This window comes from Callithrix jacchus, chromosome X (assembly GCF_049354715.1).
Source record: "Callithrix jacchus isolate 240 chromosome X, calJac240_pri, whole genome shotgun sequence".
Classification (NCBI taxonomy): domain Eukaryota; kingdom Metazoa; phylum Chordata; class Mammalia; order Primates; family Cebidae; genus Callithrix; species Callithrix jacchus.
This window is the reverse complement of record NC_133524.1, coordinates 68,424,558-68,449,976: the sequence shown is the minus strand read 5'-3', so window position 1 is coordinate 68,449,976 and position 25,419 is coordinate 68,424,558. Positions and strand designations below refer to the sequence as shown.

At 51.9% G+C, this 25,419-nt stretch overlaps 1 protein-coding gene across 3 annotated transcripts; it reads right to left on the bottom strand.

Moving 5' to 3' along the window:
* NLGN3 (neuroligin 3) lies at positions 1-24,593 on the bottom strand. 3 transcript variants are annotated; one of them, XM_017968694.4, is made up of 8 exons: positions 24,470-24,593; positions 21,305-21,963; positions 20,606-20,665; positions 15,898-15,957; positions 14,083-14,232; positions 6,376-6,561; positions 2,881-3,670; positions 1-1,937 (listed from the first exon to the last, which is right to left on the bottom strand). In XM_017968694.4, the coding sequence occupies exons 2-8, from the start codon at positions 21,759-21,761 to the stop codon at positions 1,094-1,096; spliced, it is 2,547 nt and encodes an 848-aa protein (XP_017824183.1). In that variant the 5' UTR covers positions 21,762-21,963; positions 24,470-24,593; the 3' UTR covers positions 1-1,093. The 3 variants fall into 3 exon arrangements, with proteins under 3 accessions (XP_017824183.1, XP_035143695.1, XP_035143696.1); XM_035287804.3 differs by lacking the exon at positions 20,606-20,665; XM_035287805.3 differs by lacking the exons at positions 15,898-15,957; positions 20,606-20,665.
* Positions 24,594-25,419: the final 826 nt, after the last annotated feature.

The window sequence follows — 25,419 nt, the reverse complement described above, 5'->3', positions numbered from 1 at the left end:
TTGGGAGTGCTAACTGGATTTTTTATTTTTTATATCAAGACACTGTTTAAAATTTTTACAAAGGACAAACTCCATGGGTTTCCGTTAGTGTTTTAAGAACTTTTCTTTAAAAAAAAAAAAGCCAACAACAACAAAAAACACCGCCTTTTTGAAAGAGAAATGACAGACACAAAAGAGACTGTAAAGAAAATTGGGCGAATTTCTGATAGCATTTCCCCAAGGGCAGAAGCAAAATCCAGATCAGACCCAGGGGCCCAATAATGATGTGGCCTGGCCACCATACCTTGTTCACCAAATCTAAGGTCCCCTGGTCTGGCCAGGCCAATGCTGCTGACCTTTGGGGAAGCAGGTCACCCTGCAGGCTCTGCAGGCCTCCACACAGACACAGAGTTGGAGATCTCTCTCCTACGTCCCTCTAGCCCCATCCAGCACTAGCCCCTTTCTCTTTCCACCCCATGGTCTTGCTTGAATCTGTTTCTTTCTTGAGGGTCCTGTTCCTTGGTCTGACTGTGTGAGCACTGTGGGTCCCAGGGCGAGAGAGACCTTCGGGCCTGGAGCCCTCCCTTGCAGAGCCTCTTGGCACTCATGGGTTGGAAAAGCATTTGTTCCAAAATTAAAAAAGAAAAATCAACAAAACAAGACCCAGAAAAAAGACCAAGTCTCAGGGAGGAAGAGCTATTCTGCTCTTTAAAGCTCCCAAGTCTGGAGTTGGTCGGTGGTGCAGTTCCAAGAGAAGCCGAAGGCGAGCACCAAGGGGGTGTCCAGCTGTTGCTTTCAGGCCCCCCGGGAGTGTCTGTGGTCAGGCTCGGGGAGCTGGCTTCAGCTGCTGTTTCATAGGTCCTCTGTTTACCAAGGACTCATCTGCGTCCCCATTTGAAGGGTTTGTTCAGGTTTACTTCTGTATCTGTGTTTTTGTACATGCGGGTGCATGTCCACATCTGTCTATGTTTGTGTGGGTGGGTCTGCTGTAGGGTGTGGGTGCGTGCGTATACATCTATGTGTGTGTGTGTCTGTGTGTGTGTGTCTGTGTGTGCATGTGTTCCTGGATCTGGGAGGGAGGGAGCCAGGAGACAGGCTGTGCTCTGAGCTGGAGCTATACCCGGGTAGTGGAGTGTGAGTGGGGCAGCCCGGTACTGTTGAACCCTGCGGCAAAGGTGTTATAGGGGTGCAATGTCTGCAGCCCTACCAGGGAGTTGGGGATCATAGTGATGGTGTTGGGGGTCATGAGTGGGATGTCATCTGGGGACCGCCGCAGGGTCAGGGTGTAGTCGGGCAACGCAGTGAGGCGCAGTGTGTCATGGGGGGGACCGGCCTCACACTCGTGGTGGGTGGGGCCCAGCTGTAATGCTGCCAGCTCCTCCTCTGGAGCAGCTCCCAATTCAGGGGCCCCGGCTCCCCGCTGAGGGCTAGGCTGCCGCAGGGGCTCCTGTCGCCGTTTGTCCTTACGGTAGTAGAGGGCAGCGAAGGCCAGAACATTAAGGAACAGGAGGGAGGCCCCCACAGCGATGGTGACACTTAATTCAGTGGAGTAGTCACGAGGGTTTTCCACCAGGAGTGGCCCTGCATCCTGGTCCCCATTCCAGGACCCCTGGGCATTCTCATTGCTGTAGGCAGGTGAGATGGCTGGCCGCTTGGTGCTCCAGGTCTTGCCATTGGGCCTGCGGGTGATGTGGGAGCTGTGGGTGGTATCCGGAGGCGGCACTTTGGTGGTGGTAGACGTATAGTGGAACATGTCATGCAGGTTGTATAGGTGGGGCACCAGATGTTTCCAAAAGGCCACCTTAGTGGCCCGGTAATGATCTCGGACCCTTGGTTTCAGCCCGATGTGAAGGTAGAGCTGGTCTCGGGGATTGTATTTGGACCAGGCCACTTCCTCAAAGCGGTTGGCCTTGGTGTGAATGAACTTGGTGTCCTGGGGGACCGGCTTGTTGGGATCCCTGAAATACCACATGGAAATCTGGGGTCACCACTCTATCCGGATGAGGAAAAGGCCCAGCATTTTTCCTCTCACAGCCGCCCCTAAACCTCTTCCCCAGTTCAGAACTTCCCACCACTTCCATCTTTTCCAGGGTCCCCCTGCTCTGTCCACACCTGCTTTTTCCCCAGGGTTTGAACTCCTATCTCCTCCTTCCTGGTGCTCATCCTTTAAGATTAAGGCTATAGACGCTTTTTCTTTGCACATGCTACTGAGCATAATCAATCTTTTCAGCTGCCCAGTTTTGCCAGGAACCCTCAAAGGCCCTTTCTTTTTCATTAGGCAAGCAGAAGTTGCTGAACCTGAAGGCTCTTTCTGAATGTACTGCATTCCTACTTTGCATGGCCTCTGACCAGCTAACTTGAATCCCATAGTTTTTTGTTTTGAGATAAGGTCTCGCTCTGTCACCCAGGCTTGAGTGCAGTGGCGTGATCACAGCTCACTGTAGCCCCAATCTCCGGGGCTCAAGTGATCCTCCCACCTCAGCCTCCCAAGTAGCTGGGACTACAGGCACCCACCACCATGCCCAGCGAACGCTTTTTCTTTTAGAGAGAGTCTTTCTCTGTTGTGCTGGCTTGTCTTGAACTCCTGAGCTCAAGTGATCTGCTTTGAGCAGATCAGCTGTGAGCCACCGGGCCTGGCTAAATCCCATCATTCTTCCAGTAGCTCTCATTCCTTCCCAGTCCCAATGCTAACTGAGTTTTGAGCCTCAACAACATTTTCGAAGGAAGGAAAAATGGCATGAGAGACTCAGGAAGGGGAGGTAGGAAGATGAGCGAAGGGGTACCAAGCAAGATTTTGGGAATATCTTAAGAAGGGAGATGATGGAAGAGGTTTAGCTAGAGGAGCAGAGGGGAGGGCATGCTGGGGTCCCAAAGAAGAAAAAAGCCTTATTTTCTCCTTACCCAGTCTTGGCAAAGTTGGTCCAATAGGTCATGACGACAGCACTGAGCATAACATCATTCTTGGAGAAGTTGCAGGGGAAAAGGTCAGTGGGGCCTACCATAGGAACCCCAAAAACATAGGGTACTTCATCCCCATGAGCTGCATCTGACCAAGCAGGCTTCATGAGGCTCTGGCAGTGATGATAGAAGGCGTAGAAATAGGTAGGTGAGCCGTAGCGGGCGTGCAGATCGGCTGTCACCACTGACGGCTCCACCCACTGGTGGTCAGTGAAGAGTGCCACCAGTGTTTTACGGCGGGTCTCAGGGTTGTCACGATCTGCCCAGTCTGTATACATGAACTTGATGGTCTCTCGCAGGGTATCCTTACCCTCAGGATAGCCATACAGATTGTCCACAAAATTGGAGACAGAATAGTCAAAGTCAGTGCCAGAGACACCATCCTCAGGGTCCACCACCCCTTCCACAAACTTGAGACCCTCGCCCTGGTTGACACCTAGCATGATGTCATAGTTGAGGAACTCGCCCTGCTCCATGAGGATCTCAGGGTCATCAGGAATGACATCACCATCAATCACAGGGCCAAAGGCCACATGGTAGCGGGCTGGCTGGATGTCCTGCTCTACCAGCTCCTTGGCACTCTTTTGCCGAAGACAGTCCACCATATCCACGGTGTCTAGTACATTACAGCCCACTTTGTCTGCCAGTAGGCTGGTGTACTTCACTGGTTGGTAGTTCACAGCCCAGCTGGACAGAGCAGAACCACTTTGGATGATGGCTCTCTGGAAAAGTCCTACAGAAGACAGGCAGCACCAGGTCAGATCTATCGTGTCATCCACAGCCATAAATCCCCTCATTCCTCTGCCACTGAGGCTGCCTCATGGTTTCAATGGGCTAGAAAGGGGGAACAACTCTTTTGGCAGGGGATGATGTGGGGCCAAAGGAGGAGTTGCTGAGCCCCTTGCCTGACTGCTTCCTCCATCCCTTCCCTGTCCTGGTACCATGACTGGTAACTTAGGGGTTAAGGCAATGTCAGAAAGAATTAACCCCTTAAATCCCAGACATCAGCCTCCTTATGTTGCCTCTCTTTATCTCTCCTTGTCTTCCCTTCTTGCTTCCTGCCCAGCTGGGCCCAGCTCTGTGCCAGCGCACCACCAGGGAGCTGGCGCTTGTACCACAAAGGAGTCTTTTTCATGAGAGATGAGAAATGCAGGCAGACAAGAGCCCCACATTCTGAGGGTTTGGGGAAGGAGCCCAAGGGCAAAGGCCTTGGGGTCTGAAAGTCTCCAGGGAACCTGTGCTCCCCATCTGTGGTCTCTAACTAAGACTTTCCTTTTTTTTTTTCTTTTTTTTGAGAAGAGTTTTGCTCTTGTTGCCCAGTCTGAAGTGCAGTGGTGCGATCTCGGCTCACCGCAACCTCCACCTCCCAGGTTCAAGCAATTCTCCTGCCTCAGCCTCCCCGGTAGCTGGGATTACAGGCACACGCCACCATGCCCAGCTATTTTTTTGTATTTTTAGTAGAGACGGAGTTTCACCATGTTGGTCAGGCTGATCTCAAACGCCTGACCTCAGGTGATCCTCCTGCCTCAGCATCCCAAAGTGCTGGGATTACAGACATGAGCCACTGCGCCTCGCCAAGACTTTCTTTTTTTCTGAAGCTACTGATACTTCAAATTCATATTTTCCCCTAGCTGAGAGAGAGCCAGTCCCCCAAAGTCAAAAAGAAGATAATTTTTCCTTCTCTAGAGAAAAAAAGGGTATAATTGTCTCCCTGGCCCCAACATTCCCAAGGGAGATTTTGTCCCTCAGGCACACAACTTCATTCCTTTAAGAGAAAGGGAGTTTGCATCAGTGGCAGTTTGCATGAGTGGAAAGAGAGGGAAAGAAATGATAGATTACTACTTAAACGACAGTCTCATTTTTCCAAAGATTATTCTCCATGCATCAGTTACAAAAAAACAGAGAACAGATCTTTAAAGAAGTCAAACCTCGGCCAGGCACAGTGGCTCACACCTGTAATCCCAGCACTTTGGGAGGTGGCGGTAGGTGGATGGCTTGAGCTTGGGAGTTTGAGACCAGCATGGGAAACATGACGAAACCCCATCTCTACAAAAAAAAATTTCTCCCCAAAATTAGCTTGGCATGGTGGCATGCACCTGTAGTGCCCAGCTACTCTGGAGGCTGAGGCAGGAGTATCACTTGAGTCTGGGAGGTGGAGGTTGCAGTGAGCTATGATTGCACCATTGCACTAACTATGGCCTGGGTGACAGAGTGCAGAGTGAGACTTTTGCTCAAAAAAAAAAAAAAAAAAAAAAGAAGTCAAACGTCCAGAGACATAGTCCCCCTATGAGACAAAGCACAGCAGCAGTCCGGGAAAGGCTTTCTTCTCCCGGGGGAGGAGTCCCCAGTCAGAGGAGGCACAGAACGTCTTTTCATCTTTTCGGACCGAGGCACACTTACAGCGTGTCATTTCACCCTCCTTTGGGGCAAAAGGGGAAATTCTGGTTCCCACTATGGTTACCTAGGAACACATTCTCCTTTTTAGAGATGCAGATCCTACATAAGTCTTCCCTCACCAGGGTAGTCTCTGGAGGGGCAAAGACAGAATTTCTAGGTCAAAGAAGGTAGTTCTTCTCTTTCAGAGAGACAGAACTTCTTCAGAGAAACGGAAAGTCTTCCTGTGAGAATGTCACTAACTTAGAGGGTTAGTGTTCAACGAAAAAAGAAAAAAAGCGTCCTTGCTCACAGATTTCCTTACTTCAGAAAAGGGCACCTATTTCAGGAAGATCTTTTCTTCATTCTCAGAGATAGAATGTTCCCTGTAGCCCAGAGGTGGAGAAAACATTTCCTGCCGAGCAAAAAGGACCCATTCTGCTCTCTTGGAAGGGTCACTGGCAAAGGGACCCACCACAAGGAGAGAGGCCAAGAGTGAGAATCTCCCCGGCAGTGTGCACAGTCCAGGAGGAGGTCTGGAGTGCGAGCATAGACCATCGTCCCGTGGAAGGAGTCCACCTTGTGGGTGAGTGACTCTCATTTCAGACCTACTGCCCCTCAAAGACATTTCCCCTTTTGTACAGATTTGTTCTTCAGAGAGAAAGGCAGAGAATGACTGTTTCTCACACCTAGAAACCAATTTCCACCCTACACCTCTACTGCAAAGTAACATGTCCTTCCCCTACTGAAAGATCCCCCACAACTCCTGCCAAACTATTGTCCTCTGAGGGGACAATTGTTCTATTCCCACTCCCCCAAATAAGACTCCCACATCAGGAGAATCCTGCTTTCCTGGGACATAAATGGAAGTCTTTTCCTTCCCTCTCCCACTTCGGGAGAAGTACTTCTTCTCTCAGAGAAATATTTCTCTTCCACTTCTTGCCAAAGGGATACCAAGCTGCTAGAAGAGAACTGGCTGATTCCCTAGATGCCCTGGGGCATGGATGAGGCACACTGGGCAGCTGGCACTTGGCTAGTTCATGTTTCGCCCCATGAGTTACTCACCCTCAGAGTGATGTGACAACGTGAGGAGACTGACGCAGGATGCTCCAATGCCTGAGCCAAAGACGGTGATCCGGCGGGGGTCTCCCCCAAAGAAGGCAATATTCTCGCTCACCCAGCGGAGGGCCTGGATCTGGTCAAGGAGCCCATAGTTGCCCTTGGCAGCCTGATCTCCAGTACTCAGGAAACCTGGATTCGACAAAGGGCATGAGGGCAGTGAAGGCAGAGGGATGGAGGATTTGGGTGATGATGGCAGGTAGGGTCATCAGGGGAGGTGGGGATAGAGAATGAGCACACAGCGTAGTTCTTCCCACCTAACTGACTTAAACCACTGCTCCTTTCTGCAATGTCCAGCATCATCGACAGAGGAGGGGTCGGCTCCTTCCCACCTGTTATCCAGCTTGGAAGGAGGGGCCTGCAGACCATTTGAAATGGATGCCTCTAGGTGGGAGACAAACTGCAGAAACTACAAATGTCCAGAACTCAGCATCCCCTGATGTACTACTGGGGACCTTACCCTAACGTCTGGCAAGATAGAATGGAAAGAGCAGCGATCTTGGAGTCAGACAGTCCTTGATTTGAATCCTGCCTCTATCATATCTTAGCCACGTAGCTTTGGACACTTTATTTAAAATCTCTGGGCCACAGTTTCCTCTTCTGTAAAATGGGGATAAAAATACCTCACAGGGTTGTAACAAGGATAAAACGAACATAAGCATCTATAACATGCTCACCACATTGTAGCGCTATAGTTACTGCTCTTTTCCCTTTCTTCTCTCTCCAAAGGAAGTGTAGATGATCCCAAGAAGCAACAATCCCTAAGCTCTCCTTGCCTTTCCTGTATAAATCAGTCCCTCTCCACTTCTTTCTAGAACCTCAATGATGCCCTTCCCCTCATTTTCAGGGCAGGTCCTCATTTCCCTTCCTTGGAGGCCAAACGGATCAGAAATTCTGGGGGTGGGGCCCAGCAATCTGTGTTTTTAACAAGCTCTCCAGGTGATGCTGATACCTGCTAAAGTTGAGAAACCACCGGGTCAGACCATCTTTTTCATCTGATGGAGAAATGGGGAAGTCAGTGCAGTACGTTACCACAGAAACAGGTCTTCCCGCCCCCCCATTGGGATTTGCTGCTGAGGAGACATGTCACCATGGAGACTACCTTCCCACCCACCTGCTGGGATTTGCTGCTGTGGAGACTTGTTGCCATGGAGACTACCGTCCTGCCCACCTGCTGGCTATCCCACAGAGATGTCCTATATTCCCCCCTACTCTGCTTCCATTTTAGACTGATCTGGCGGCCTTATTTCATCTCTCTTCCCTGAATCCTTGGGTTCCTTGGAAGGTTCTGTCTTCTCCTGCCCTAGGCTTTTGGAAGAGATCTTTGCAGGTGGGTAATTGTGGAGCTCCTACGTATTGGAAATCCACACTTGGATCAGTATTTTTGACTCCCCAGTTAAAAGCTCATTCACAGCACCTGGAATCAACTTTGTGAGCAGCCATGTTGAAGGAGGCTCCCAGAGCTCCCAGAGAGCTCTCTGGCGGTCCTTGCAGTCTACAGGCAGAGGCTGAATTCAAATAGACTCAAGCAGTCACAAGACCGCATCACTGCCTTTCTCAAGTCCTTCTGTACCTAGCTTCTGCAAAGAGCTCATCTCATCCTCTTCAAGTGTGTTGTTAATTTACCTCTGGTACAATTAAGTATGTAAAGTACTTAGTTATTCCTCCCAGACCCTAGTCACAAGTCCTTTTTAGCCCCAGGTTCCAGGGGAGGAAATGAGAATGAATTAGACAAAGCCTGAATGAGGATGAACAAAGGAACCCTTACTCCTCCAGACAAGGAAACCAGATTCTCCTTTGTGTGGTCCATTCAGATATTGAAGCTGCTCCTTTGAGTCTTAAAAACTTGGCCGGGCACGGTGGCTCACGCCTGTAATCCCAGCACTTTGGGAGGCTGAGGCGGGAGGATCACAAGAAGTCAGAAGTCTGAGACCAGCCCTGTCTCCTTTTATTTTTAAAACAAAATAAATTAGCCAGTTGTGGTGGTGCATGCCTGTAGTCCCAGCTACTGAGATGGCTGAGGCTGGAGGACCATTTGAGCCTAGGAGTCAAGGCTGCAGTGAGCTGTGATTACCCCACTGAATTCCAGCCTGGGGGACAGAACGAGACTCCATCTCTAAAAAAACAAAAATCCCCAAACTCCAACTCTGTTGACCAAGCTCCAATCCAACTGTCCAAGCCTTGGGACCCTCCAGCAGAAATCACTCTGTCCTTCTTTTAGTCCTCCCTCCCTCCTCTCTCCTTCCCCTGTATTCTCTTTTCCTTTTCTTTGATTTAGGCAATAGTGGACTTGGCTTCAGCGTTTGACAAGGCATCATGTACTAAAATGTATCAAACTTTGTCTGCCCTAATCAGCAGGCAAAGCCTGAATTTGGATATAGTAGAGCGGATTTTTTCAACATGTACTGATTTCCTGGATTAGAAACAAAGGCCTGAAAGGGCTGGATGGGGGATTTTTTTTTTTTTTTGAGTCAGAGTTTCACTCTCGTCACTCAGGCTGGAGTGCAATCGCACGATCTCAACTCACTGAGATCTAGCCTCACTGAGATCTCGCCTCCCAGGTTCAAGTTATTCTCCTGTCTCAGCCTCCCGAGCAGCTGGGATTACAGACGCCCATCAGCATACCTGGCTAATTTTTGTATTTTTAGTAGAGACGGAGCTTCGCCATGTTGGCCAGGCTGGTCTCGAACTCCTGACTTGAGGGTATTGGATGGATGATTTGACCATCACTCCCTGCTCCTTCAGATCCTGTGAGCCTCTGGATAAGGGGCTCTGAAGCATGTGGATGATGCCATGTCAATGATCCCTATTCCAAGAAGAGTCCTGCTTGAAATACTATCTCCAACAGGCTCAGGCAGATGACAGCAAACCTGCCCAACCACAAGCACACAAAATCTGGCATTCTGGGAGAGGTCACTGACTACTATTTCCCTAGTAACTCAACCATCCACAGAAACCATGTGAGAATAGAGGCTGAAATATCAAACTCCGTAACAGCGTAAATCGGAGCCAGTCTCCCTGGGCCCAAGTTTATACTGCAGTACATGGTAAACTGCTCGTCAATAGAAGATGGGGGAATCTGGCAGACTGTAACACAGCCAGATGCTTGTGTCACTCAAGGCTTGATGTTTACTGTGTTTTCAGTTTGCCTGGAAGGTACCTGAGCAAGCACGTAGGATTCAGTTCTGGAAACTGGAGTAAAATTTGGCAAGTTCCTGCTTCCTCAGCCTCAGTGATATCCACATCCTGTATCTTGCTGGAGACTCTTTCTTTCACTGGCCTAAGTCCAGTGGAGCCTTCTCAAATAATATAGCTACCCCTCTGCCTTGGAGAGGATCCATGGATTAGCCTGTGACATTCTCAACATACATGAATCACCCAAGACATCTAGAAAAGCACCTTAGAGGCCGGGCATGGTGGCTCACACCTGTAATCCAGCACTTTGGGAGGCTGAGGCGGGTGGATCACCTGAGGTAAGGAGTTTGAGACCAGCCTGGCCAACATGGTGAAACCCCGTCTCTACTAAAAATACAAAAATTAGCCGGGAGTGTTGGTGGGCACCTGTAATTCCAGCTACTTGGGAGCCTGGGGCAGGAGAATTACTTGAACCCGGGAGGTGGATGTTGCAGTGAGCTGAGATTGCACCATTGCACTCCAGCCTGGGCAACAGAGTGAGACTTTGTCTCAAAAAAAAAAAAAAAAAAAAAAAAAAAAGAAAGAAAAAGTGCCTATGACTGGGGTCCAAAACCAGCCACCTGTTCTGGGATGCTTTGGGAAACAAAACAACAAAGGTTCCACTACACAGCAAAATCCCCAAGCATCAGGGACAAACCTGTGTTCTAGATGGTGCCAAGAGACAAAAACACCTTATATGTGCCCAGGATTCAATAGGAGCTTATTGATTATATTTGTGTTCCAGAATAGGAACTGAAGTGTACGCAGGAAATGGTGAGGAGCTTCCGACCAAATCTCAGTGTAGAACTCCTTCTGAGTTTTCAGTAATATTTGATCATCAACTGCTTAAGGCCAAGGAATAATGTTCCTGGCCCCTTGCTGTTCTGTTCTGGTTATCCAAATGAGAGGGAGTTGTCAAGTGGGAGTTTTTTATTTTTATTTTTATTTTTTGAGACAAAGTCTCGCTCTTGTCCCCCAGGCTGGAGTGCAATGGCACGATCTTGGCTCTCTGCAATCTCCGCCTCCCAGGTTCGAGCGATTCTCCTGCCTCAGCCTCCTGAGTAGCTAGGATTACAGGTGCCCACCACCACGCCTGGCTAATTTTTGTATTTTTAGTAGAGATGGGGTTTCACCATGTTGGCCAGGCTGGTCATGAACCCCTGACCTCAGGTGATCTGCCTGCCTTGGCCTCCCAAAACGCTGGGAATACAGGTGTGAGCCACCACATCTGGCCGAAGTGGGAGTTCTTAATCTTTCATGGATAAGCTTCAGGGGGATCTGTAAAATTATTTTTTCTTTCTTCTTTTTTTTTTTTTGAGATGGAGTCTGACTTTGTTGCTCAGGCTGGAGTGCAGTGGCGCGATCTTGGCTCACTGCAACTTCCACCTCCCAGGTTCAAGCGATTGTCCTGCCTCAGCCTCCTGAGTAGCTGGGACTACAGGCTCATTTTTGTATTTTTAGTAGAGACAAGGTTTCACCATGTTGGCCAGGCTGGTTTTGAACTCCTGACCTCAGGTGATCTGCCCACCTCATTTTCCCAGTGCTGGGATTACAGGAGTGAGCCACTGTGCCTGGGCCTGTAAAATTGTTTTCTTAAGTGTGTGTGCGCGCGCCCATTTGTGCATCATTCTGGGGGAGAGTCCACAGCTTTCATCAGAATCTCAAAAAGGTTCAAGACCCCCCAAAAGGTTAAGAACTTCTGGTGTAGAAGCTTAAGGATTAGAGCAGCTGAAAGATTGTGAAGTAATCAGCAAATCAGGATATCATACGGAGTGCTCACCAGGGACAGCCTTCTGTGTGGCCCACAGCTCCCAACTGACACTGTGGAGACTTCACATCCTATGTGAAATGCCAAGTCTCTCCCCAAATCCTAAGTCTCTCCTTCTGTCTCCTCTCTGCTTCCTTTCCCTGAATCTCTCTTGTCCTCTCCTTTTCTTCCTTCCTTGCTTTCTCCTCTCTCTCACCCTCTTTTCCGTAGTCTCTTTCTTTATTCCTAGCTGCTCTTGAAGCACATTTTTAGTATTCTTCGTACTTTCCAATAAACCTTATAAAATGGAGCATTGTTGTTCATAGTTTTTTAAGCAGCTGAGTTGAGTGTTTTCTGTCACTCTAAGAAAAGAAAGTAGCAAAATTACTTTTGGCATTCAACTACCGTGTACATGTGTCTGTATATCTGTGTGTGATTACATTTGCGCATCTTTAGAAACTGTGCAGCCCAGCCGGGCATGGTGGCTCATGCCTGCAATCCCAGCACTTTGGGAGGCTGAGGCAAGGATGGATCACTTGAGATCAGGAGTTTCAGACCAGCCTGGCCAACATAGTGAAACCTTGTCTCTACTAAAAATACAAAAATTAGCTGGGTGTGGTGGCGGGCACCTGTAATTCCAGCTACTTGGGAGGCTGAGGCAGGAGAGTCACTTGAACTGGGGAGGCAGAGGTTGCAGTGAGCTGAGATCCCGCCACTGCACTCCAGCCTGGCCAACAGAGTGAGACTCTCTCTTTCTCAAAAAAAAAAAAAAAAAGCAAATTAAAATAAGGCCCTTGAGGTGGGAGGATCACTTGAGTCCAGGAGTTCAAGACTGGCCTGGGCAAGAGTGAGACCCTGTCTCAAAAATTAAATAGCAATGAAATAAAATAAAAGAAGGTCATGTCCCCTAACTAGCCATGGAATAAGCCATGCCTAACTGCTGGTTTAGTGTCCATGCCTAAGACCTGATGAACAGCCTACACTCCCACTGAAATACTTCCTTCAGGAAGAAGTTGGTTTCTTCATACCATTACAGGGCTGCAGGCCTTGGGGGAGCATGAGCGGGGTCCTGTGTGCTTAGTCACCCTGTCTGAGGCACTCATTTACCTCAAGACCTTGTCCATAGATAGGCATGGGCGGTCACCAAGGAAGGTACAGAGTTCAGCAGCAGCCTGAATGACTGACACAAGCTTGTGCACAGCAGAGAATGCGGGGAGGAGGTGTATGGGTGCATGAGGAGGCATTTGGCCAATGAGTGCATATGCACGGGCATATGTGTGTGATGGGTGGGAGTGTGCAGGGGGACGCACATAGAGAAAGTCCAAGGAGTGTGTACATGCACATATATGGGGTACAGAAGTGTGCAGGGACTGGCGGGATGCGGTTGGGCGTGGGTAGAGGTGCGTGTGCATGTATGGATATGGGTGCGGTCCCATGTACACAGATGTGTAAGTATTTGTGGGGTGGTGAGGGGGAAGTACACGGGTATGCACTGGGTGTACATACGCAGGCTGTGTATGGAAGAGTGTGCGCATGTCTATGCATGCATACATGTGTGTGTGCGGGGTGTATGTGTAGGGGAATGACATAAGGGCAGTGCGTGGGATGTGTGTAGATGTGGATGTGGTGTGTGTGTGGTATTTGTGTATGTGTGGGGTGGGACAGTGTGGACAAACAGTAAGAGAGTATGTGTGTAGGGGAAGGGGAATGCTGGTTTGTGTTTCTGAGGAGATAGTAAGGGACAGGTGTAGGTGTGTGTGTGTGTGTGCATGTGTGTGTGTGTGTGTGTAGTAGGTATGTAAAGTGGATTTGGAAGTGGGATGTGCAGGGGATATGGGCATGTGTGGGTATGTGTGGGAGGTGGGTGGAAGGAATATTTATATCCATTTAAGGTGTATATGTGTGGAGTTTGGGTGTGGACGTGGATATGCAGGGTGTAGGATTTTGTATGGGCTGTAAATATGGGGGTAGAAAAGTGTGAGTGTGGGTGTATACTTGTCATGTGTATGGGTGTAGATGTGGCTACAGAGGCGTGGGGAGAAGTATATGAGCATGTGTGTGTGTATATGCAGAGGGTGAGAACCATCTGCGGGGTGCAGACGTGGAGTACATAGACTGTGTGGGTATGTGGGTATGTGGATATGTGTTCAGGAGAGACTATGTGCATGGAGTTATCTGGAGTGCTGGGAGAATGTGTTTATGTGTGAGGGGCCTGGAGATGTGAATGTGGGGCTAGGTGTGTGTGCTTTGTGGGGGTGAGTGAGAAATCACCGTCTGCCTGCAGGTGCATGGGCAGGGTGGATGTGTAGACACGAGAAGATAAATAAATAGGTATGTGGCCATGGAGTAGACTGGAAGAATATCTGTGCATGTGTGAGGTGTTTAGGGATGTGGGGTGAGCAGGTAGAGGTGAAGACAGGACAGCGAAAAATTGGAGCATCCTACAAAACTCAGCCGAATGAAAATCTGGGAGCAAAGAACTGGCTTGGGATCTGAGAGAAGGTGTGAAGTTTGAATTGAATTTCCAGTGGCCTCTAGACCTTCCAAGAAAGGGCCTGGGGATAGGGGGAAGCCCCAGCATTTGAGTAGGGTCCAGAAGATAACACCATTTTGACTGTGGTTATTAGCACCAGCTAGAGAAGCAAGGCTGTCTGTTTTTAAATTCCCCAGCATTCATTCCTCCTCCCTTGAGAAGCCAGTCTTCCTTCCAGGCACCAGGCAGGGAACCATACCTAGCACTCCAACCCGATAGTTGAGGGTGATGACGATGACATTGCCATAACTGGCGAGGACGCTGCCATCAATCATGTTGCCTGTCCCTTCCATGTAAGAGCCTCCGTGGATGTAGACCATGACGGGTTTAGCACCACTGTCCCGGATGTCTGCAAGGAGAAGGGGTGAGACACAGGCTGGGTGGGATGCCCTATCTCCTCCACCCCCGACAGCCCGGGGGGACTGGGTGCGGGCAGCAAAGCTATCCCAGGTGCCAGGACACCACCACCATCCCTGAGGGCAGGACTCATCGGGCTGCTCATCCTGGAGCTCAAGCATCAGCCCGAGACAGTGGGACTTCAGTGATGTTTTTAAAGACTGGTTTCAAGTGCCTCCCAGCTGAAGGCAGCCAGGCATGTGACACAGCCAGGCCTCAGTGGGCCATGGCTGGGCCCTGGGGGCCGGGGGCAGCAGAAAGAGGAAGGGCTGGTCCTTTAGCCACATCAGGTGAGTCGCTGCCCTGGGCACCCAGGAGTCCTGGGACCTGACATGGCTTTAGAGAGCAGGGGCTGGGGAGCCCTGAAACCCCCAAGACTAGACCAGTTACATGGAAAAACGGCCATTGGCAGCAGCTGGCCCCCCAGTGCAGACAGAGACAAGAGGTGTGGGAATAAAGGGTGGCACAGGGAGAGAACAAGGAAGGATGTGGGGAAAGGGGAGTGAATGGCAGAGATAGGGTGGGGGGAACCTTGTTGACGTGGTTTCTCAGCCATGTGCCCATTTCCCCATTCTCCCTGGGCAGACTTAACCAGAAGCACTGGGGATGGGGCAGAACTAAGAATGATGGAGCCTGCTCCCAGTCAGTGCCAAGATGAAGATGGAGCCTTCCCAGAGGCCGTTCACCAAGTGGCTGCTCCCGAGCCCAGGCGGCACCGCATCAGGGCTGGGGTGGTCAAGAGAAGGCTCCAGGCCTGATCACCTCTGCCTGTAGCCTGTCAGTCTGTGAACTGGATCAATACTCCCCGCCACACCAGCACAGCCCTACCCATCACCACTGGGCCCCCCTGAGCTGCCTGGTCCCTCCAGGGCAGAAGATAAGGGCCAGGGCATGGAGGACGAAGGGAATGCTCTCTGCTGCTGAGCAAACAGAACTTGTTCCTTTAAAGAGGAAGGCCGATCCGATCATTGCCCAAGGATCTTATGCCATCTACTGATGGCTGTGATGTCCTGGCCTCAGCCTGGCATTTGAGCCCAGTCTTTCTGGCCCTGTCTTGAACCTACTGCAGCCCTGGGCCCTGAGACCCTCTCTCTTTATAGGAGAAGGCTGGGGAGGTTCTGGTGCTGCCTTTCCGGCCCCTTTGGTTGTCACTGCCTCACTCCTCAGTTCACCATCCTGTGGGGCCCCTCTCCCAGAAGCCAGGCTCCCTGTGAGACACAGCGGTCTCTTCACCGAAACACAGGTATCTCCTTGCCGTCCCATTGCCTTTGTCCTCTCCCCGCCCTCAGGGGTCCTGCTTTCTCTCCACTCTCCCTGCTGCTCAGAAGGGGCAGGTGCCTCTGAACCACAGAGATTGGGAAGGGGTGGGGGACCCAGGCAAGGAGGATGTCCTCCCCATGGCTCTGCTTGTGGTTGCTTGCTCCTGCCAGCCATGTCCATCACCCCGGAACTCCCAGTGGCCAACGGGGCCAAAGACAGATGAACAGCCCAACGGCCTTGTACAGGAACAGAAACACACCAACGGACGGACAGACAGACAGACGGGGCTTCTCCCCATCGAGAAGGGGAGGGGCTCTGTGCCATGCACCAGCCGCCGCGCCCTGCAGCCCCCAAATACCTTCATCTTCATCCCCGTCATTATCCGCTAAGTCCTCGCCCTGTTTCTTAGCGCCGGATCCTGGGGACCAGACACGGGGAGACACAACAGCACAGAACAGAGAACAAAACAGAGAGAGAATTCAAAAACAGCATGACTGCAGTGTGGCCCAGCAAGCCAGCTCCGGGCCTGGGCCCAGGACAGGCAGGAGGGATGGCAAGAACTGAGGGAATGGGTGGGCTGAGGCCCAGACCTTCATCAGGATGATGGTGTTGCAGGCCCCTGCTGTGCTGGCCTCTCTGCACTGCCCTTCCCCACTTCCTTGTCCCCAATAGCCCATCTCAACCGACTACCTTTCCAGTGAGGAAGGAGGTAGCAGCAGGTGGGCCAGGGCACAGAGCCAGAGACCCGCTCGAGGGAAGGATTCATCCTGGGTGGAAGGGGCTGCTCAGGTGTACACAGGCAGGTCGAGCTGGAGAGCAGGGCCAGGTACTGAGGGTGAGGGGTGACACTGCCAGCAAGTGTGGAGGTTGTGGATACGAGGTACTTAGGGCAGAGACGTGTACAAGCCTGACCTCCTGGTGCCCAGTGGGAAGGCTCAAGCTGGGCCTCAGCTGACCCTGATTCCCACAGGAGAAAATGGGAGATGAAGCTTTCCCTCTGGCCTTCCTTGTTGGAGCCCCTGCTCTGGTTAATTGCAAATGGGGTTCCTGCCCACAGGAACCAGTGTTGAGAGCAGCAAGCATTGCTCTGAGATGTAGAGAGCCAGAGAGGGAGGGAAGAAAGGGGAAGAGGTGAAAGGGATGGTGAGAGAAAGAGAGAGAGAGAGAGACAGAGAGAGAGAGAGAGAGAGAGAGAGAGAGAGAGAGAGAGAGAGAGAGAGACAGAGAGAGAGAGAGAGAGAGAGAGAGAGAGAGAGAGTAGAAGGGAAACAAAGAGATAGGAATAATGGTCACAGCTCCAATCATGTACTGAATATTTACCATGTGCCAGACACTCTACTTCTGCCATATTGTTTGATCCTTACACCCCAGTGAGATACGTCCTATCCTTATTCCTGTTTCACTGATGGGGAAACTGAGGTTCAGAGAGGTAAAGTGACTTGCTCAAGATCACACAGCTAGGAAGTGCTAGAGGTGCGATTCAAACCCAGGTCTGCTTGACTCCAAAGCCCATGGTCTTTCCACTGCACCATGCCACCTTTCTGGGGGCGGGGAAAGGGGAGGGAAGGGAGGAAATAGATGAGAAAAGCGGTGGAGCATGGAGGGGAGGGGAGAGAAGGGGAAAGGAGGGGAGAGAAAAAAGAAGAGACTAGAGGTGAGAAGGGAGACATTTAGGATCTGGGGCTAAGCTGGCATAAATTCTCCTTCCTGTTCTAAGGAGGCTAGAAGTGCATCCTAGGGATGGCTGTGGAGGGTGAGGCCCGGCTGCCTGGATGCTAGTCAGTGTGTGGAAACAGAGGGGACTGTGCTGCCACCCCAGGGCTTGCCCTCTGGCATCTATGACATCAGATACCCTCAGCCTGAAGGGAGCAAAGAGCCCTTTTTCCCAGCCAGTCTGGACTCTGATGACTAGATTTTCTTTTTTTTTCTTCTTTTTTCTTTTTTCAAGACGAGGTCTCACTCTGTCACCAGGCTGGAGTGCAGTGGTGCAATCTCGGCTCACTGCAACCTCCACCTCCCGGATTCAAGTGATTCTCCTGCCTCAGCCTCCTGAGTAGCTGGGACTACAGGTGTGCACCACCACACCCAGCTGATTTTTATATTTTTAGTAGAGACAGGGTTTCACCATGTTGGCCAGGACAGTCTTGATCTCTTGACCTTGTAATTCACCTGCTTTGGCCTCCCGAAGTGCTGGGATTGCAGGTGTGAGCCACCGCACCCGGCTGATGACTAGATTTTCTTATAGCCATTCATCAAAACAGGAACTGCCCTCATCCTATAAAATGGCTTTTCAACTAGGACCAGAGCCCAGCCCTAGGGAGAAATTGCCTCTGGCTCCCTGAACTTCCAGTGGCACCTACCATCTTAACACACTAGCTCAACACCTGCCAGTGCGGTCGTCAGAAACCCAAGGGAACCTGGGTATCATCCCTCACACCGTGGACAGCCTACCAAACGGAAAGGAATGGCTCACCCTCAGACACAAATTCCTTCCAACTGGGGGAGATGGGGCAGGTCTTCCCCAGGAAACCTTTCATTCTCCATCATCCCTAACTTAGAAGACAGGTCCCTTGTGAACCCCTCTGAGAGTGTCCCTGGATTGCTGCATTGTCCCAGCCTTCTTTGCACAGATGCCTCTGCGCCTTCAGCCTGGCACTTGCTGAGCAGCTCCTAGATGTTATACCTCTCACCCAGGCCAGCCTGACTGCTGACCACCATCCCCAGACCCTGCACCGCTTTGGGATCCTAGACAGGCCGGCCCTCAGACCTTTGCACACCACAATCCTAACGACCCTCCGGGATGGGTCTCCCTCAAGACGTGGGATTTGTCGCTCTTCCATATGGCCACCAGGTCCTGGGTAGGGAACTAATTTGAACAGCGAAATGACCAAATGCCCTCCCTCACACTATCTGGAACCCACTTCCTGATGGGCCCCTGGGACTTAGGGAAACCAGCTGAGTTTTTTTTTTTTTTTTTTTTTTTTTTTTTTTTTTAGACGAAGTTTCGCTCTTGTTGCCCAGGCTGAAGTGCAATGGTGTGATCTTGGCTCCCTGCAACCTCCGCCTCCGGGTTCAAGCGGTTCTCCTGCCCCAGCCTCCCGAGTAGCTGGGACTACAGGTGCATACCACCAAGCTTGGCTGATTTTTCTTTTTTTATATTTTTAGTAGGGACAGGGTTTCACCATATTGGCCAGGCTGTTCTTGAATTCCTGAACTCAAGTGATCCACCCGCCTCGGCCTCCCAGAGTGCTGGGATTATAGACATGAGCCACCGTGCCTGGCCAAACCAGCTGAGTTTTAATACAAGGCTAGGAGCTTCTTCAGAGCAGTGATTAGGCCTTCAGTCATTTCTAAATCTTTCCTCTACCCCCACACCCTCCACATGCCAACAACACCTAGCACATGGCCTTGCTCACAGTCAACAATCACAATTGTAAACGTGCGTGTTTGAGCGGGGGCTTCCAGTCCGCTCTCTGGCCAAACTCTCAGGGCTGGACTGAACAGCCCAAGGCTCTTACTGGGAGATCATTCTTCCCAAGAAATGGTCAATGTGAATCTTTTCTCTTTTCCTGCAGGTTCAAGAGACCTTCTTCCTCAATTCATTTACAGGCTAATGGGGTGCTAAGGTCAGAACTGTCCCCTACCACCCTCAGATGTGGAAACAGAGGTTCTTGAAGGAAAAGACTTGTCTAAAATCTCACTGTGAGTTGGCAGCAGAGCTGGGACTCAGGCCTTGTGCTTCCCAGACCTGTACTCTTTCTGCAGCACCATGATGCTTCCGAATTCACGCGAGAAACATCAATTGCCTACAGTGTGTGAGGGCTTGGGTGGTGAAATACTATCCCTAGAGCAGCAGGTCTCACTCCATGCTCTGGTGTGCATTAGAAGCACTCAGGGCTCATGTTCAACATGCAGGTTCCCGGGCTCTGCCCCCAGAAATTCTTATTCAGTAAGGAGCACCCCATCTCAGGAATCCTGACAACCCCTTTCTGAGAAACCCTGCCCTAGGACATCAAAGGAAAACAAACTCCCAGCTTGCCAGAGGTTGTAAGGACCAAGCTGTGATTTTCCACCTGTTCCTTAGGCTGTTACTGTTCCAACTCGCCCCAGCCCAGCCACATCTCACCATTGTTTTGATTTGGGGAGATGGGAATGAGCAGATGGGAGCTGCTTCCGTGTGCTACAGTGGAAAGAACACGCCCTGAAGGTCAAGAGACCCAGGTTTTGGTCCCAGCTCTGCCACAGACCAGCGATGGGGGCCTTGAGCAGCAGCAAGTCACTCCCCTGGGCCTGTTTCCTCATCTGTAAAATTGGGATACTGATTCCTGCCTTAGACACTTCCAGAGATGTAGGGAGGATTCTATAAGGTAAATGCCAAGGCGCTTTACAGAAAACATAAAGTAGTATTCCAACAGGAAGAATTCTTATACAGGGGGAGAAACTTCTCTCAGCATGAGGATAAATTTAAAATTCAGGATCTTGTGCCTCCTTTAGAGTGCATCGTTCCCAGAGACCCACGAATTCTGCCCCCACAGCAGCCTGGGTCTATCAGCTAGCTACACTCTGGCCAGAGATGGTGGGTAGGAGGCAGAGGTGTGTGTGGCAGGAGTTACTAAACCTGTGTACACGTGTTTGATCTAAGCTTCAGAGTGGGAGAATTGAGTCTAGACTTTCAATCCAGGAGAAAGAACACAGAAGGGGTGGTCTTCTGGCTCCACCCACTAGGAAAAGAGTGGAGCCTCTGGCTCCATCTTGGCTTCCTAGAGTTTCTCCTGAGGTGTCACCGAGAGAGCCACTGGCTCTGCCTTTGGCACACACTTTAGGGTAGAATTTGGGGCTGGGAAGATTGGAAGAAATAGGGTTGCTGCTTCTGCTCTGAGCCTGCCTTAGGCCACCAAATCCTCCTTGCAAAGCAGCCAGGGCCCTCGGATGAGGTGGCGCTTATGCCTGCTCACTGCCCCTGAGCCTGGGCTACTTGGAGGAATGCTGGGTCCTGGGGGCAAGGGCAGGTGGGCAGGCAGCCCTCCCTCTCTCTCTCTCTCCCTCCCCGCCGGCTCGCTACCTACCTCCTTTCCTACAAATTTTCTTGTTGGGCTTTCGGGCGCATTCCTTGGAAATCCGCTTTACTGTAAAATGAATAAAAAACTAAAAAATAACAGGAGGCCTCTGCCCAGGGGCATGCACCCCCCACCCCCCCAGGCCCCAAGAGCTGAGCTGCTCTGCAGGCGGCACATGGCAGAGAGCCTGTCCCACCATCTCCTTGTTTCTGTCACTTACCTTAGTGTGACCCCCGCGGGAGGAGGCATCAGCTAGTGAAAGAGGAGGCACCTAAGCATCGCCCACCAGGCTTGCCCCCCGCCCCCCACATACCCAGCTCCCTTGGCCACACACACCTACCACCTTTCGAAGCAGGTGGAATGGCAACAGGGGGCCTGGTGGAGCCAGCATCCTCCCGCGGGCAGCTGCCAACCGTGACCCATACTCCCCCAGGGGACCCCCATCCAGCACTGGACCTAGACCCATCAGAGCTCTCAGGCCGGGCCAGGCCCCTCCTGGCAACAGTGTCACTCACACATGGGAGCTCGGACAATGCTGGGAGAGGGAAGAACAGGGAGGAGGGGCAGGAGGCCAAGCAGAGTGATGGTTAGAAGCATTTTCACAGACAGACAGATGCATGCTGCAGGGCACACAACCACGTGCAAGCCACAAACACAACAGGGCAGGCGGGAGGCAGGGAGGGCACAGTGCCTGGCCGCAGCACTCACCATCCTCCGTTGGTACATAGACATTCAGGTAGAGACAGTCTTCGTTGGGCTCCTGGATGTAAGTAGCGACGATATCCAAGTTGGCAGTGAACCAGACTGGCAGCATGACTTCGGGCACAGCTGTGTGGATGTTCTGGGGGCACACTGGGGGAAAGTGTGTGGCGTTCCGGATGCCCGACCAGGATGGGGGTGGTTCAGGGGGCAGGAAACGTTTCTCGCCGATCGGGGGAGCTGCGTAGGGCACCCCCAGGTATTGGTCCACAGGCCCCAGGATCTCACTGGGCAGTGGTACCCGGGCACCCCTTAGCTTCCCAAAGTGAGTGTTGACTGTGGGTGCGGGGGTCTGGGTACTGGCCCTCAGTGCCAAACTGAGGAACCACAGGGTGAAGCACAGGCTCCGGCAAACCGTGGGCTTGGGGCTCAGGGACAGCGAGGGCGGGCCAAGCCGCAGCCACATGTTCCGGGCAGGGGGACTGGCAGGAAAGGCAGACTCCAGGGTCACAGCATCAGCCCAATTGGCAGCCCCTTCATGGCCACACTGACTTGAACCTCAAAACTGAGCTCTTGAGGGACACCTATAGGTGCCCAGCAACGTAGAGAGCAGGTCGTCCAAGCACCACAGCTTCAGAAAGGGGACACTCCCTCAGGGCCAGACAGGCCTGTGGAAAGAGGGAAGCATGCGTCATCCAAGACGGTCTGGAAGGCCTACAGTGGGTCTTTGGGGGCCCCACTGGGCTTGGGTTATTCTCTTAAAGGTAGGAGAGGTTTCACATGCCCAGGGGCCCAGGGACTCACGGATGATCCACTGCCAGTCAGAACCATTCTATGTGCCTGGCCACAGCTGGAAAATCCAACTGGACTGACAGTGACAGTTGTTGCCACTGCAAGCTCCTGATGCCCAACTTCTACCCCACAGTCAAAGGGCTTCATCAGGGTCAGCTGGAGCCAGAGTAGCATGTGACAGCCAGGGGGTGGGGAGAAACAGAGATGCAGCCCAGGTTCCCGCAACGCTGCTTGAACAGAGCTGTGTAGCCCCTGGGACCTGGTAAGCCCACACAGGGACCTCCACTTCCGGATAGGGTGGGATTGTTAACCTCACTCCAGGACACTAAGGCACAAGAACCAAAAGCAGCAAATTGGCAGAGTCTCACAGAGAGATTCCCTCACCCTCAGGCAGGGCAGAAGGCAGGACAGCCATTCACCAGGGTCCCCAGGTCCTCCAGCGACCCTTCTGTACATTTCTCCTCAGCCCTCATTGCTCCCAAACCCTTAAGCCTTGGTCCTTTCAGCTGGGTCTGTCTTAATTCACACTGAATTCCAGAAGTGAGGCAGAAAGAGTTCTGCCTAGCACCCTAAGCATTGTGGATGCTCATCTGCTGTATTATAAAATAAACAACGGAGTGTGGGGGATACATATTCAGAGACTCATAGAAATAAACACAAAGATTCAAAGAGGGAATGAGAGAGACCAAGCCAGGATCATAGACAGGGTGATATTCACTCACAGAGACATACATTCCAAACCCACAGAGATCCCCTCATATAGTCCCACGTTCTGAGACAGAGTGCCTCACACAGCCAGAGCCTCACAGAGTGATACATTCAGAGACACACACAGAGACTTACTGAAATATAATCACACATACCCGCATAGGTAAATATCCAGACACATGCAGCATAATGGTGACACATAGGTGGAGACAGAAACAGAAATAGCAACACACTCAGACACACACAGGACTTCTGACACAGTTACACAGTCAACACATAGACACAGGCACACAGATACTCCTGCATGCTCCCGCACACACACGCACACCACATGCACATTTAGTTTTCCTCCATTTCTCCCGCCTTCCCAGATTGCAGGCCTGCTCCTTTAAGAACTGGCTGAAGGGGTGGGGGAGGGAGATCGGGAACGCCCGGCAATCGGCCACCACGAGAGGGGAATGAGAATGTGTGTGTGTGTGTGTGTGTGTGTGTGTGTGTGTGTGTGTGTGAAAGAGAGAGAGAAGAAAAAGGAAGAGGAGGGAGGGCGGGTAAAGTGGCTAAAGGGGTGGGGGCTCAGAGGAAATGAGGAAATGGGGAGCAAAGTATGGGGGGGAAGATCCCAGACACTGCCCAGAATGCACCCGGGTCGGGGGAGGAGGGGAAGGGGAAGGAAGGGGTAGGAGTAGGGAGGTGGGGCAGGAGGGAGTGGGTGGGTGTGTGTATGGGGGGGGATAGTCCGCAGCTGAGTTCACACAATCCCCCCATTCACCGTCTCCATGGCAACTCCGGGGCACAGACCGCTCATTCACACGGCTTCTCAGCCAGCAACCCCCCCCATTAACCCCTTCTGTGCCGCCCCCACCCCACAAATTCCATTAACCCTTTCGGGATGCCTCCAGTAACCCTTCGGCGCCAAATGCCAAATTCTCCTTTGAGTCAATTCCCTGCAGCCCCTCCTCCGTGAACACCTAGACAATCGGACCGACCCCCAAACGCCCTCTGTACCCTAGGACCCACTGTGAATCCCCAAGGCCAAGATCTCCATCCTGGTCCAACTTGCAATTTGGGAGAAGACAAGGGGAGGCAGCAATGTCAGGGATGAGAATGGCATCTGGGGGTACTTTTGGGGCTGCAGCGGTGTTGGGCGCCGGGCATTGTGCAGGAATGGACCAATATTGAGAACTGCAGTATTGGGGGCTAAGAGGGTTTGGAATGGATTGGGGGATGGAGTTGCACTGGAATGGGGGAGGATAGGATAAAGGCCTCCATTGGGTGGGGGGGCTGCAGAGGGTGGGGGAGGGAGCCAGGCTATGAGATGCTATGATGGAAGGGGGATGGGGCTGCACTGCAGGGGAGGGGGGACTGGCAATGTTCAATCCTGGGATGGGGCTGGGGGCCCTTGATAGGGGTATTTTGATGAGCACGCGGGATGGGCTGTGGAAATAGAGGGACCATGGGCGGGAGGATGGTAGGGATGCAGGATTTAGGGAGGAGGTAGAGGGCAGAACAGAAGCGGGGGAGGATTGGGGGGTCAGGGGTGCCGACGGAGAACATGGGGTTGAGAGGGATGGGGGCCACTGGCTGGGGAGTGGAGGAGCCTGGGATTGGGAGGGGTTAGGATGGGGGCAAGGTATGGGCAGCTAGAGGATGAGAGACCGGGGCAGGCGGCCTCACCTGTTCCCCGGGCTGCTGCAAGCGACTGAACCGGGCCACGGACCACCCATATCGCCTCCAGGCCAAGGGCTCCGCACCCGAATCCCCGAGATCAGCTCTCCGGCAGCCTGGCTGCTGTGCCCGCGCACCGAGGGGGCGCGCTGCGCGTGCCCGGACACGGGGGGGCGCGGTCCCTGCCATTAACTCCTTTTGTGCCAGAGATGGCTCAAGTCCTGGGGCATGGCCCAATTCCCCCCATGTTCAGACACGTTCCGCTCCCTCTCTCTCTCACGCGCGCGCATACACACCTCAAATTGCAAGCTATCAGACAGGGGATCTTCCAGGGCAGCTTGCCCAAACTACCTGCAAAGCTTGAGACCTTGACCCAAAGGGAGAAACTGAGGTACTGCCTGCAGGAACCCTCAGTCATACTACACAAAAACACACCACCACCTCAATCAGCATCCCTCATCTTTCAGCACCAGCACTACCCAGACAGCAACCAATGGAGCCACTCTGCTCTCATCCTGTCACTCTCCCAAAGGTCAATGCTGTTCCCTTTTGCTGCTTCTGCTGGGACATGTCAGACTCAGACTGTCAGCATGCCAGTTGTCTGCCCATTTCAGTCTCTCCCCTCCAGGCTCAGTGTCTTTGGGTCTTGTGGTTTTGTATATGGCACACCTGTCATTTAGCAACACCCAAGCCCCTCTTAATGCTCCTCATCCCAGCCAAGCCTGTACTCCTGTAGCTACTCAGAATGTTGATGTCAGGTTAGAATAAGTGAGAAGAAAGCTTCAGTCATGTCTGCCTTTACACTGTCAGGGAGTTCCACTCCTTGTGCACGCAAGTCTTAAATTTGGTAAGTCCCATATAAGCAAGGGCTTCCTGGGCCTTAAAGAGGGCTTTTATTTTATTTTTTATAACTTGGGTATTGATTGGTGCTCCTCGTTTTGCCAGCACGCTAGACACTT

What these genes read in the sequence shown, in the direction of transcription:
- NLGN3 (XM_017968694.4), bottom strand. Translation starts at nt 21,761, where the DNA reads ATGTGGCTGCGGCTTGGCCCGCCCTCGCTGTCCCTGAGCCCCAAGCCC. An exon ending in GAAAATTTGTAGGAAAGGAG is followed by an intron (nt 15,958 to 20,605) that starts GTAGGTAGCGAG and finishes TCTGGTCCCCAG; the next exon opens with GATCCGGCGCTAAGAAACAG. An exon ending in ACCAACTTTGCCAAGACTGG is followed by an intron (nt 1,938 to 2,880) that starts GTAAGGAGAAAA and finishes GTGGTATTTCAG; the next exon opens with GGATCCCAACAAGCCGGTCC.